At 36.2% G+C, this 14,946-nt stretch overlaps 1 protein-coding gene across 1 annotated transcript in view; it reads left to right on the top strand.

Annotated features, from left to right (window-relative positions):
• RANBP17 (RAN binding protein 17) overlaps positions 1 to 14,946 on the top strand; it is a 164,036-nt gene that overhangs the window by 95,397 nt on the left and 53,693 nt on the right. Inside the window, exons 17-20 of the mRNA XM_062587700.1 lie at positions 2,413 to 2,493; positions 7,356 to 7,419; positions 7,509 to 7,617; positions 12,511 to 12,614. Coding sequence (XP_062443684.1) covers positions 2,413 to 2,493; positions 7,356 to 7,419; positions 7,509 to 7,617; positions 12,511 to 12,614 — 358 coding nt within the window. The remainder of the gene's footprint in view (positions 1 to 2,412; positions 2,494 to 7,355; positions 7,420 to 7,508; positions 7,618 to 12,510; positions 12,615 to 14,946) is intronic.

Here is a 14,946-nt window from a genome sequence, read left to right as displayed (position 1 = left end):
CCAGTCTGGAGGAAGAGGGGCATTAAGCTTTCTTTTGGCAACTTCAAAAAGAGCATTCAAAGAACAAGGCTTGATCAGAGTAGGCCCTGGGGTTCTGTGGCTGTTAGCTGGAAAAAAGGACGCAGGCAGGCAGGCAAATTACTGCAGCATTTTGGGGGCACTGTATTTTGTTTCAGAAAAACATGAGGAGCAGCCCAAAAAAGAGTTGTTTTTTAAAAAAAACACACACAACTGAGAACAAGGGATCTGGAAAAGACTGCATGCAGAGATTTATTAGGCGAAATCTCTTGAAAAATGAAATTAAGAAAAAAGCAACTTGAGAAGAAGGGGCAGTTGCAGTGGCAGAGGTTAGGTGCAATGGCCAGCACCTTCATGTAGCGGAAGGATAAGAAGCGTTTAAAGAGAAATGCAATGCTTGTTGCATCGTGAGTTCTTTACAAACCTTAAGATCATATTCATCAGTGGATCTGAGTGTAGAAGAGGTGGTTAGTATCCCTGACCTTATTCTGCTGGGGAAGAAACGGAGGTTTCTGAGTGACTGAAGATCAGATGGGAAATGTAGAGGAAAATGGACACATGCCCGTGATCAATGAGTATGTAGGGATGCAGCACAGTCTTGTAGGAACAAATTTAGAAAGGCTCAGGTGTAAAGAAGGTTGCAACTAGGATACAGAAAGCTTTAAGGAAAGATTTGTTAATATTCGAAGAAGCCCAAGGGAAAATACTGGCTTATTTAACAGGGGTAAAAAAGCACGAGACGGCTGTAGTATTTAATGTCTCCTCTGCTTCCATCTTCACTAAAGGAAAAAGATTGATTTTGGCCAGATACTGTAACTAAATTAATGTAAACTATAAAATCAGAGCAAAGATCAGGATAAAGAAACATGAATCAGATGTGTTATGAGGCCTAAGGAAAAACATCCTTAAATATTAAAGGAACTAGTGAAAGCATTTTTTTGAATCATTTGTAATTATTTTTGATCACGTACAGGTGATGGTGGATGTCCCAGAAGAGCGGGGCAAACGTAGTACTTGCCTTCAAAAAAGGGAAATAGGAAAAGGGAAGGTTGTTATAGGGCAATCAGCCCAACATGGGTTCTCAAAGGAAGACTAGAAGAAATTACTGGTAGTCAGCTTTACAGGAACCTAGTGTATAATTAAGTGTTAAATGCATTTGGGCTGCTTTTGGGCTTTGATTTCTTTTTTGGACTCAGTGGCTGGAGTTTAGAGTGGAAGCAGCAAATATCGGACATTTGGACTGCAGTAAGACTGTTGACACGGACCTGCATGGCATTCCCATAAGAAAGCTAGGACGTGGCAGACCCCAAGATTAGTGACTATTAACTTCTTATTGTAACCACCCCTCACCTGAGGAAAAATGCTTTTCTCCGAGTTTACCGGCTGCAGTTTACCCCCTCGGTCTGAAAGCTACTGCCCCCTCTTCACTACTTAATAAATCTGGTAGCTGAACACAAGTGAGCACCTCCCAGGTCACTTAGGTGTCCGTGCACTGTCCTGTACAAAGGACAGCCTAAGCTTGCGGATGGTCTTGGCTCATGCCGGACCTGCTAGAAGCTCTTAGCCTAGAGCCAGTCACCCATGCATGGTCCTGGTGGCATTTCACCAAAAGGCTGACTACAGTAGTTTGCTGTCAAAGCTGGGAAGGTGTTTCACATAATGTTCCCCAAGGACTGGGGCTAAGTCTAGCGTTTTTCTGTATTTCTGACTTAGCTGATTAATCTGAAAATACACTTACAAAATGCATGCAGCTGAGAGGGGCTGCAATTACGGAAATGCAGTAGCCCCTGTTTACCTTGGCTTTAGTTAAGCATTGGTTTAGTACCATGTAAAGGAGGAGATAAAAATAGGGATTAGTATGAGAACTACTAAGGTACAATTTACTGTGAGTTGGGTGCGTCACTATCTTAGTGAATATGGCCCTTAGTTTTTCTGTGCCCCGTTTCTCCTGTGCTTAAGGAAATAATAACAATTGTACTTCATCTCATGGAGAATAGGGCAGGTAAATACTAGAGGAATTAAGTGCTCAGATACTGTGTAGAAAAGTAAGTGAGATAAATTTATGTGGGTAAACGTCAGTTAATTTATTTTATAGTGTATGATGGAAGAGTGTTGAGATATATATATATATATATATATATATTTAATGATTGTTACAGGACTATAAAATGTTTGAATTCATTCTTGAGGTACAGATTATGTGGCGTATTTTAGAGCATATCTCATTAATGAAAAAGTCCTAAAATGCATCACAGAAATATGGTCATAGTATAATACTCTACTACTTTGTGCTTTTGAATGCCACTTCTCCCCCCCCCCAAAAAAAAAAAAGAAAGAAAAGAAAAAGAAAAAAGAAAAAGTGTTTAAAAATCTCTCTTTCCTTTTTTCTTCTAGTGTTACAAACCTTAAATACCGGGGAAGATGTGAGCCCGTGATTTCAAGAACTCTTCAGTTTCTAAATGATCTTTCTGTGGGATATCCTTTTGATTGTATGCGACATACTGTATTTGAAAACAATAAGGTGAAAATTAATATGCACTTTTTTTTTCCGTAAAGCACATTTTAAAGCCACTGAGGGTGCTGATATCTATCCAGTTTGATTCATCTTTTCCTGTGCATAGTTAACCATTTTTTTTAAGGCTTATATATTTTCACCTACTTCTTATCTGCAAGAGAAATCATGTAACTAGTTGCCTGCAGTCATCCATCCCATTCGAAATCTTCTCAGCGTCGGTAGCATTGGTGAGTACAACAGTATTGAGAACAGGATTGATTTATAAACAGTTGAGAACAGGATTGGTTCCCCTTTAAGTAAGATAGGAGGCAAGGGTTAGATTTTAAACGCAAGCCTTTTCATGCGCTTTATCTTTGCCTGATTGCAAGTTCTTTGTGATTTGGTGTCATCGTAGACACGATTTTACATGCAGATTTTTGCTTGGGTTCAAGGACTTTTTGAAATTTTTATCCAAAACATGGATATTAGCTTACTATCTGTTGCAACCCTTCTGTATCTTGTTCTAACGTTAGGTACTGTAAGTTGGAGTGGAGTGATAGCTCTTTGAATTTTCAATGAATTGAGCTAGGTGATTTTTTAAAAAAATGGTAACTGTTTTTACTGTGACAGAATATTTAAAGGTAGCCACAGAAGAATAAAACATTGTTATCTGAACTTATGAAAATCTTCAGTACTGGAATCCTTAGCTGTTTTAAAATAAACACAGCTCTTCAATTGTTTTCTAGAGGAGGTTAGTGTTAGACAAGCAGAGGGGAAAGCAGCTTGAATATTACAATTAATATCATTTTATTCCTCCATAGAACTCTAATCATATGATTATAATGTATTTCCATGTGTTGAATGATGATTGTGTTCCACATTCCGTGAGTGCATTTTGTTTAATGAAAATCATATGATATGCACTTTTATATGTTTACTTGAAATACCATTATACAACTAACTTGAAATATTTTAAATATGCATATGTTTGCATTCTCATAGCATCAGAAAATATAGGACATATGAAAGCAAACATTACTGAAGAATTTGACCAAAACAGAAGAGGACACATATTTCATTAATAAGATTTATGAAGGGACTAATGAGCTCTCTCCTCTTTTGCAGAATGTGCTTATTGTTTCATTAAGGTGCGAGACACAAAAATAACCAAGAAATGTAACATTCTGTGCCTAACTTAAAGTGCTTGATTATTTATTCATGTATGTATATACGCTGAAATAATCAGCCTCATGTTACTACTAAGGCCAACGAGCATCTAGCATTGCATATTGTCTTGTGGAGGTCTTCAAAGGCTTGTAGTCACCTGCCAGCTTTCAAAAATGGCAGTCAGCATAGACTGCTGATGCTGCTAATACTTCTTCAAGGCTGTAATGGCTTTGGTAATTTTACTTTTCAAGTTGCTCAGATTATATTTGCAGTAAAATGAGTTACTGCTCATGAAATAAATATGTCAGGACCTAGAGAGGATGCAAAAAGTAGATGTTTAATAACCCAAGCACTCACAGAGAATGGAGTTGTTACGAAAATTGAGTTTTTTGCTTTGCAGAAACTTGCTAACTGTTGCAAGAGCAGACTTTCAGGCCTCTATGCATAGTAAGCATATAAAAGCAACAGTGCCTTCATAAGTAGGTATCTGAAACCTCAATGTGACATGCTTAAAGACAAGCAAAAAGGGAGATTAACTAAAAACATAAATACCGAAACTGTCTTCAATTATTTTTCAATGGAAATACTTCAAACAAAAATTCTGGGAACGGTAGCTTTGCTGCTTGGATGGGTGGGGTTGTACAAAGAGAGCTTTAATGCCAGTTCACTTCACCGTGATGTTGTATTAGTTAAGTTTAAAATTGTGTTCCCTGGCAAACCATAAAAGATTTCAAAAGTATTAGACACCCACTTTTGTGCTGGAATTTAATATGCAACTTTTTATTGGAAAATAATCGTCCTTGTCTGGCAAAATCCACCATGCAATATTTCTGTTAGTAGGCATAATGCAATAAAGACGGGGAAGGCTATTTATCACTACAAATTTTGAGGATTTCAGGATTCTTTTTATTATTTTAATATATTTCTTTGGTATTAAATCAGAAAAATGATAAATTACACCTGTCGAGGCTGTTTTTCCTTTTTTCCAGAAAATGATGTACAACCCAATTTCACTGGTCATTTTGGCTTTTAAAGATATGTATTTTTTCTCTATAAAAAACTCTACCAATAGTTTTTTTTTTTTAATAATAATACTGAAGTACTTTTTATTTCAAACATATGAAGTAGTTTATAACTACTTTCTGGCATTGCAAACTTTGGCCTTTTCACATTATATTAGTATTTTTAAAAAAGGCATTAAGTATACATTGCTTTGGAAGAAACGGTGTATTTTTAAGATGCTGGATCCAGTGGATCAATTTTCAGTATTTGCTATAAATTAAACTGGGGCAAGCCTGAAAGGTTAAAATAAGAATTTATTTAATTTCAATGCTTTTCCTATATGTAAGTCAGTCATTCTCTAGACCCTCTTAGAAATTGGCATTTTTCTTTTTTATGTATATAAAAATCCTTTTTTTCCTACAGGATAATGTAGAATTAAAACCATAATTCCAGTAACTAGTCTGTATAACAGGAAAAAAAGAAAAAAAAAACGACATTATTACCAACAAAGGCAACAAATGATTGGAGCTGGTGTCATGGTTTACATTACTTTCACAATTATTCCAGGTTTGCGTATTTCGAAATGTATTAGCCCAATTTGATTTCAAAGCTCAGTTATTTGAATTATAAATCATTATGTCCCTCCTAGCTGATCAGTCGTGAAAGATCTTTGAATTCATTTACATAATGGAATATGTTAGTCGTTCCTTTATGTCTTTGAAGCCATAGTGCTCCCTCATGCATGTTTAGTTCTTTCTAATAATTAACTTTTCCACTGTATGTTTTTGTAGCAAAATAACTACAGTTTCATTGTTATTTTGCTCAGTAACTGAGTATAAAACGTTTTCTCTCTCAGAAATTCTTCATCCATGTGCTTGTTACCCTTACAATGTTAAGAAAGGCGCTCTCTTGTAACAGGAAAAACTATGTAGCTTTGCAGTATAAAATTTCTTTCATTTCTCCAATGCCAAAAATTCTTCGAAGAGTGTTCAGTGACAGATGAGTCCTGTTTGTAATATTTGTTGTAGAGTGGCCAAGGCCATGTCTTGTTCCATTCATTTGATGCTTTCAGTGCTTATGAGTGTTTGGTTTTTAGTTTTTTTTTTCTGAGGCACTCCTGAAAAAGTGAATTAGCATACTTGGATATCACAAAGTCATCGATATCCCTAGCTTACAGATACACAACTGAGTCAGAGAGGAATTTAATTGACTCACTGAAAGCAAATTTATGTCTAGTAAAGGAGAAACAGAAGTCAACAGACCTGAGTCATTACTTTGACTGCTCTTTTGTTCCTTGTTTGCCGACATCTCTCAACAGCAGTGTTTTCCTGCTGTACAAAAGCTCAGAAAGGTGTCAGTGTGGCTCTTATTGGGATACACAGTATTATCTCCTTCTCCCAAGCCCACAAGTCTGAGTCACGTGAGAAGGGGAATTAGTATGTCCTCATACTACTAAAGATGTTGTTAATTCACATAGCTAGGAAAGGATGCAGGCTGTGAAACCAACCTTGACTGTTTGATCTTTGAGGGCTTCAGTAACTTAATTTTGCAAACTCAACTTCTGCTTTAATGCCATATACTTCTTTTTTTTTCCAAAAAGAAATTGTTTGAAAAATACTAAATTTTGTTAGACTTAACTGTTCAGGAAAGCATGCATGTACGCTCTCTACAATGGATGCAGCCAACGAAATAGGTTCGTCTTGTGTCGTTTGGTCTGCATCTCCCCCTAAGCCTTTGTATACAGGCAGGCACAAAGTGAAGCTCGTCATGCTGGACCAGGGCCAGGCAGCTCCGGTCTAGGAGTTACGTAGCTCTGTTAATGCAATGAGTAGCCCAGGCTAATGCCTTCCTGAAGGCACCTCCAGCGAGAAGTGAAGAATGGTAGCTCAGGCACAACCTTGCATTAATGTAGTTACCTGGTGTCGAGACTGCCACTAGCTTGAATCTAGCCGATTTGAGAAATGGGGTATGTAAATTCCTGCTTAGCAGTGGTCAGTTAGATTGGCTTTGTATTTTATAAATTGAAGAAATGAGGATTCCTGTGAAAGTATCTGTAGATACTTTCATTGTTAGCAGTTGAGAATTCCCTGCTACACCACCTTGTTGCATATTTTGTTTTGGTTCTGAGGCTTTGCGTGTTCTTAAGAGATTTACGTTCAGTTCTTTTGCATTAGAACATAGTGTATTTTAGTGTTTAACAGAGTTTCATGTATGTGTGTGTAGTATATATACACATACGTATACATATATATGAGGTGCTTTTTTAAACAGCTAAGCAGTGCTGTGATTTTGAGGCTATCACTTCAGGCTGCTACCAGTCCCATTGCAAAGTGACAGCTTTTTCTCAACACAAGCAGAACCCTATTTTGCAAAACTATTGCAAACTATTGCAAAAACTCTCTCTCTCTCATTTGTGACTTTAGTTCATTTGTGACTACAGTATATGCCGTGAAAAGTAATTGCTTTAGTTAGTAGTAGATTATAGTCTTTAATGATGTAAAGAATGTCTCCATGGTATATATTTCTAGGTGAAATTCAAGTTGTTCATTTTTTTTAGTGTACGTGTTGTTCTTTTCAAAAGGAATTCTCTCCCACCACAAAATTCTGCAAGTCTGTACAATATGATAATGTAATTATACTATGGCAAAGCTGTTATTTCCTTAGCACCTTCTACCTATATTCTCCTAAAAAAACTTGTGAAAATAGAGGCTGTGAAATTCATGCTTCAGAATCACACAGTAAGTTTTCTTACTATATTTTAAAATGTTAATTTTAGTAAAAACGATTTAGTAGAACACTTAATTTTCATACACTTGTGTTTCAACAGAGCAAGCACTTCCCTTTTTTGGGCATCAGTGATAATTACAATCTGAGTGACCTGAGGTGCCGAACAACGTTCTACACTGCTCTCACTCGTCTTCTCATGGTAGATCTAGGTAAGGTCCACAAGACAGCTGGCTGTCTTTTGCACTATTATAAATTTTAAATGTGTTTAACTTTGAAACATTAATTTATTACATTTAAAACAGCAGTTTAATTCTACAGTAAATCTATTATGGGTGACTTTTAAATCACTGCCTATCAACTTCTGAGGGCTTTGGAGGATTGAGCAATAGCAATCTATTTGTTTGCTGCCATCTCTTGTGGAAATAAGCAAGTCACGTTGATTTTTCTGCACAGAAGTGCTTTTTGTACGACATATGAGGTATTTACAGCAAAAGTGTCTGAACAAGAGCTTTAGGTTTCCAGATGACATTACTGATTTTTGTCAGCCTTCCAGTTTCTAGTAGAAAGTTGCTTTTATTTCACTTCTTCGTGCAAGTTCCCAATACACAAAGAGCTCCAGAGTTTTGGTAAGAACTGGAATTTTGCAGTTCTACTAGCAATAGTTAAACATGCACTTGGGGTTGCCTTCTGAGTTGTCGTCCTTTTGAAACCAGTGAGGTCACACATACCTATAAGGGTATGTACGTACTTTATAGGTAGATGTGATACAGGACTAAGTCACTACAAAGCTAAGCATTGCATTTGGCTATCAGAGTAAAATCCAGAACTGCGACTGCATGCATAGCACTTCACTGCTGAAGTGGGGAAGGCTTGGCTTGTCAGAATGAACACGGAAACAAATTGCATGTTAAACAAAAAGCTCATGTTGAAGATTGTCTGAAATTGTGCCCCTGTTCTGATCAGAGGCCTGACTCGGAGTTGTGTCCTCACATAAGGACGGATGCCTGTAGGTGTTCTGAACAGGGACCACTGCTGGAGGCTTCCAGAAAGTAAGAAGAAAAATCTTTGTGGTAGGAGCACATGCGCTGATTTTCAACCTTATACAAGGGCTTAATTATGGAGCTTATACACAAAAGAGTGACCCAGAAAGGCATAAGTAAAGAGTAGTTAATACAGCTTTGCTGATAGCGAGTGCCTGTGCTGTCTGCTGCTGCACAGTGCTAAGAAGAGTGGAGTTGGAGACAAGACCAAGTGGTATTTGTCAGCTGTTTCTTAAAGAATAGCAACTGTGAGCTGGACCTACCTTTACTTGCAGTTAAAGCACTTTCCGTACTGGCTCAGTGTCATGTCATTTAAGCAGTCGGTATACTTTTTTTAATGTAAAGTAGGTTGCATATGCAATTTCAGTAACTTTTCCTATAGGAAAAAGTAGATTTGGTAAAAACAAGATCACAAGTGTTAAAAATTAAATTTCAAAAGAGAGGTTGTGTAAATATATGTCAGACAAACGAAATACAGGTGTGTGACATGTGATTGGCTACAAATTCATCGAGATCGTTGTGATTCCTCTGGATTAATAGCTCTAGAACACCCAAAATTATTAGGCGTATCTGGAAAAAACATGCATTAATGTTTTGGTTGTTGTCCTTTGTGTTCCTATTCGAATAAGTTTATGTTTGAGCTAATAGAAAAACACATCTAGAGAAACAAACAGGTAGAAGTTATATTTTAAGATCTAATTAAAGTACACATGAATTGTGCTTTCCATGTGTTTGTGCAAGTATTAAATGACAATATTCTTACCTTACAAATCAAAAGATATTTTCAAACTGTTCAAATCAGCATTTTTAGATGAAAGAATATTGTACTAATTGTCTTCTCCGTTATTTTAATTAAATGAAGAAAAGCTTTATATGAAATCCTTTCATGTGAATCATATATTTAAATAATTTACATGGAAATAAAATTAAAGTGAATTTTATTAGTAATTTGAGAGGTGATCTTTTAAGAAATCGATATAGAAAAATTTTTGGAGATTAGTTGAATACGGTGAATTCAGAATGTTTGCGTTTTAAACAATATGCTTTTGGAGTAACTGGCAAAATCAAACCATTATAGGAAGACCAGCAGTATGTTAATTGGTATTTGCTTCAAAATGCACTTTGATTTCTATTTAATAATTTTAATGTTATTTGAATAAAATTAGACTTCGAATTTTTTATATACCCTGAGTTGCATTTTTAATGAAAATGATTTTTTTTGGCATTTAGAATTGCACCGTGTTGCCCACTTGGTCCATAATCCAAGTGTTCTAAAGTAAACTGAATATTCATTTGTATAAAGTGTGTAGAAACCAAAGTTAATGCAAGAGTAGCAGTAAATGTTTTCTTTAGAGAAGAGTTATTATTGGGTTTCATATATTTTAATATATATATTTTTTTTCTTTTGTGCACTACCAAGAGCAGTAGATGTAAGGTGTAGAAAACGCCTGCAGGAGGTATTGTGCTGGAGTTGTCGGTGCCCTGTACCTGCAGGCATTTGCAGTCGTGCTTACTGCCAGGTCTGCCCAAGTGAAGCAAGTTTTAAACACTTGTGCTGTAAGGCACACGCAAATCTACTGTAACGCACAAGCAGAGCTTCTCGTTTCATTCAGAAGTCAGAGAGAGGATATGTTTGGGCAGTATGAATTAAAGCAAATGAAAAATTTACTGTGGTGGGTTTGCTCTGGGTACTTTCTTCCTTTTCTCATAAATACGGCAGTGTTTGTGATGTGGTTGTGTATGTACTAACTTCTATATGGCTTTTTAAAACTTGAAAAATGTTTGGTAAATAGTGCAATGCTGTGTAGGGATATAACTGTCTCTCTGTCTTGACTGCCTGCGCTGAATTTTAAATTTTCTTATTTTAAAACAAAAATAAAAAAATAGAAAGGATCTCTTCCCCACCCCATTTCCAGAACTAGGTGTTTTATTATAGAAGTGATGATTCCTATCAGCTGGTGGACATTCTGGTAGTTCTTTTCTTCCTCTCAACATTTTAATTAGATATGCCGGAGATTTCACCTTCAGGAAGGATTCAACCTCAGTTTGGATGCATACATGTATCTTTGTGAAAGTTGTCTTCTAATGATAAGCAGTATGCCATATGAGATGGAGTATTGTTTTTAAAAACGTAATTTATGTTTCTCCTGAGCACTGTGTAAGTGGCAAGTGAGGCCTGATCCTGCTCAGAGCAGTATGCAAGTGACTTCTCTCACACTCTACCTCAGCATGGAACGGTACCACCACAGGGCTCTATCTAAATGATTAGTCCTTTTTTTTTTTTTTTTTTTTTTTTCCCTTCTAAGAAGATCTGAAAGCCATTAAAAAAAAAGAAAAAGAGCTGTTAATCAATAAAAGAAAAACAGCTGTTAATCAATATTTGTAGAAATAGAAAATTACAGAATTAGAAAATAATGTATCGCGAACACATTGAGCACAGATTGTGATTTGAAGGCTCCGATGTTCTTGTTAACCAGTATAGTAGCAGTAAGGGAAGGCGTTTCATTTGCTCTCAAACAGAATCTGGAAAATAAGGTGCAAAAGGCCTATATTAAAAAGAAGCAATTAAGGTCACAAAGCCAAATATTCTGAATTCAGGAAATACTGTAATTGGGATTGTCTGTGCAATTTTAATTTCCTCTCCATTGTAAATGTTTACATTGTCATGAGGCAGTCTTTAATGACAGGGTCACAGTTGTTTCTTTTATTTTACTGGCCTTTTCTGTCCTCCTTATCATTGTATAAGATGACTCAAAAATAGTAGTGGTTTGCTCTTTGCAGTATCCTATGAGGTAAGAGGCTGGAATTATGCCCATTTTACAGGTGGCTATGTGAGATGCAGAGACTAAATTGTAAAACTTAACGCTAACGTTGCACAACGAGACACACAAAAGGCTCCTGCTAACTTCAAGTTCCAACTCTAGCGTGCTCAGCAATTCTGTTTATCTAGCCAGAATGTACCAGACCTATAATCCAGGGAATAACCATGCAGAAATAAGAGAATCTTTGGGAATCAGGGCATGGGAATGGTCATACTGTGTTGGATCCAAGAGCAGTCTAGTCCAGAGCTGTGTCTTCGACACCAGCTAGTTACAGATGCTGAGGAGAGAATGTGCAGAACTATTTCTCCAGTGTGCTATCCCAGACTTCACTTGCCAATGAAGAGAGAGGGAGAGAAGCCCTATAACAAAGAGCTCTTCAAAAAACATAAATTAAGTTTGTGCTCTGAATTACCCTCTAGAGGAATCTGCATGTGAGAGGCTAGCTACGGTGGCTAAGGGCCTAAGGATAAGTAGTATGAATACCTATCCCTGCATAATTGCCACCTGGAAGAAGTTTGCTTTTTTTTTTCTTTCTTTCTTTTTTTTTTTTTTTTTTTATATATATATAGTTACTTATTCAACATCATGTCAGGGGAAAGAAAAATCCGGTCTTCCAGGTTATCTTTCAGCTGTTTTACAATGAAAACAAATTTTTTTTCATTGTGTATATCTTGCTTCATTTATTCTAAATTCAATCCTCTAGAACAAGTGACACAGCAATATTATACAAATAACCCTTACATAGTCCTGCTTTATCTCTAGAGTGGCTTCAACCTGCATGCTAAATAGGCAGGAGGTAGAAAAAAAAGCATGTGATCATAAAAGATTGTGATTGAAATGTTGTGCACAAAGGATACATGTGAAAGGGTTTCATTTATTGTTGCAGTCTTAATTCTGGTATTTCCTAACTGTTGAGTCTTGATTTTCTAACATGGATATTCTTCTAGGGTGTTGAACAAATGTTATCAGAAGAGCAGAGAAAGCAAAAATATGAAAAAGAGGAAGATGCGGAACACACACTGTCTGGTCTCGGATACAAGTTGCTTGTAGTGAAGAATTTATCTTGGTTGTTTATAGCACAGTAAAAATACTTCAGACCTCATTTTTTTTTCCTGTAGGTTTTAGTGAAAGTTCCCATGATGTCAGTGAGATTTTTCTGTGAAAACCTCAGAGCCTGACCATACTGAGCAATGGTGTGAATCATGTTTTTGAGGGGTTGTTCTGGTTTGTTTCCCTGTAGGTGAAGATGAGGATGAGTTTGAGAATTTCATGCTCCCCCTCACAGTTTCGTTTGAAAGCGTGACTCGGATATTCAACAGTAGTTTTGAACAAGAAGAGGCAAAGGTAAGTTTATTTCAGTGATAGGGGAACAACTTATTACTTATGGGAAACATTAACAGTGGGCAGGCATTTAGAATTGCTATTCCTCTTCTGTCTATCTGTCTCTCTTGACATGTATAAATATATGGATGTATGCATGTGTAAATTTAGGACTGTAGATAGCAGAAGTACAACAGCTATGAATGACTATTCCAAAATAAACCTCGTACAATTACTTGATAAAGGCCTTGGGATTTTTCAGTGGCTTTACAGATCAGTTGCACTCATTTGAGCCCCATTTATAATCAAAGGGGCAATTTTTTCTTCAATGGTAGTGGGTCTGTTTCGTATGCAGTATTCCTCTTTTCCATGCAACTGTCCTGTTTGTATACATTAACATATTTATTTGGGGGTATAAGGAGACATGTTGTAACACACTTGATAAAACACTGCTGCTTTAAAGTATTTTTTCAAACAAGAATTTATTATATAAATCAAGACTTTATTAAATGGCTGGGCATATATGTATAAATAGGAACTGGTCTTGAAGTATTGCATCCTTAAACTGAACAAAGTGATTAGGATAACTGATAGCTAAATAAGGTTTTTATGTGCCTGTGGGAGCCATATTAGGATTGATTTGACAAGTCAGTTCAGCTGTGGCAACAGTCATAATATCTAACACAACATTATGTTTTATTAGTAAAATCCTTAAGTGTAGCAAGCTGTTTGTGTCAAAACAACAGTATATTTTAGGGAAGAAAAAGACTTGCTAGATAGAAGCCGCATCATCAGGGATGATAATACATTAGAGCAGCATTGCATTAAAGAGATCCCCTTTTCCTGGTACTGAATAAGCAGTTAAGAGTGCACACTGGAGTGCTCGCTTCGGCTACGCAAGGTAATTTGGAAGCCCTAACAGTGATGTTTAATTTGCTCTTTTGAAATATGATGGAAATTTAAATACTACATCATCATTTCTTATCCATTCTCATTCTTAAGAAAATAAGCAGATGTACTAAAAATATTTAATAAATAATTTATCTGCAATACATCTCTGACATTACCAGAAGATGCCTAGCTCACAGTAATTACTTGAATTAAGTTAATATATGAAAAAGGTACTACTTTGGCTTATTTCAACAATTGCTTACTCAGGTTTCTACATTTGTTATTGCTTTATGTATTTAATTTTTTCTCTACTTCTTGCTTACTTAATAGACATAGTTCGTCTCTGCAGGGTTCATCTTTTATATTTTCAAGTTATAAATTTTAAAATTAGACCAAAAAGGTAATTTGATAGAATTATCCTTCAATCGGAAATTGTATTTATCTCATGTGAGGAATCAGTTCTGCTAAGATTATTTTGCTGTTGTCTTGTCTCGTTTGCTTGAAACCATCGTAGCAGAGAAATTTTAATGGAGTGCCAGTGATATATTCCTAAACTAGCAAGTTCTTAACGACCCTGGAAAGTGACTGCTTGATTACACTTTAACGGTATTTGCAAATAAAATCACAAGTAATTAAGGGGAAATCTCCAGGCTTTTGAGCAAGTTTGATGCATGATAACTGCCTGATTCCGCTTCATCTAGAGTAATGCTGTGTAGACAAGAGCTACTGAGATCAATAGCAACATAATGATAGTGGCAGAATTAAGTGAGTAACCTGAGAACTGTGTCTTCAAAATGCATGCAGCTGCCACAAGCCAGGGCCACACAGTGCACTCCGTGCTTCCGTCCTAAATGTTCATCAAAAGACGCCCTGCAGGAAAATGGAGTTAGATGCTCTTTATTGCTGATCGTGTCTCTTGCCACATTTATCAGGGAAATTGGATTAGCAGTTGGCAGCTGCAGGTAGACAAGGTTCTGCAGTGATTAAATATGCAGCTTGGCTGCATTTGTTGTGACAGACCTTTAGTAAATTCTACTGTAAGCACCATCTGTCTAATTTGTATAAGGAAAACTTGGTGCTTTAAGCTACTGATAAAGAACTAAATCTGTTGCTTTATCATAAACAAAACTTTTGCTCTAAATTCTCTTAAAGGTAATTTATTAGGTTAAGCTGTTTTTCTATCATGATGAATAAATAATACGTGCAAAAGTGCTTTCAGGTACTTCATTTTGCAAGTGCTGAAAACAAAAACAGTTCAGTTCTTCAATAAAATGTTTAGTATTCTGATCCACAGGGAAATGACACTGTTAAAATATCGCTATGAAAATGGTCCAGGACTGCCAAATTCATTTAATTTGTGGTTTTTACTAGGACTTTCTAACTGGCTAGTTTGGGGAGTTTTGAGGGCTTTTAAAATATTTCTGAAATAAGCCATTGAAAAACAGTCACAACAAGGGAACTCTTT

Source organism: Rhea pennata, chromosome 14 (assembly GCF_028389875.1).
Source record: "Rhea pennata isolate bPtePen1 chromosome 14, bPtePen1.pri, whole genome shotgun sequence".
Taxonomy (NCBI): Eukaryota; Metazoa; Chordata; class Aves; order Rheiformes; family Rheidae; genus Rhea; species Rhea pennata.
Note: the sequence above shows the minus strand (reverse complement) of the source record. Positions and strands in the feature narration are given on the sequence as shown.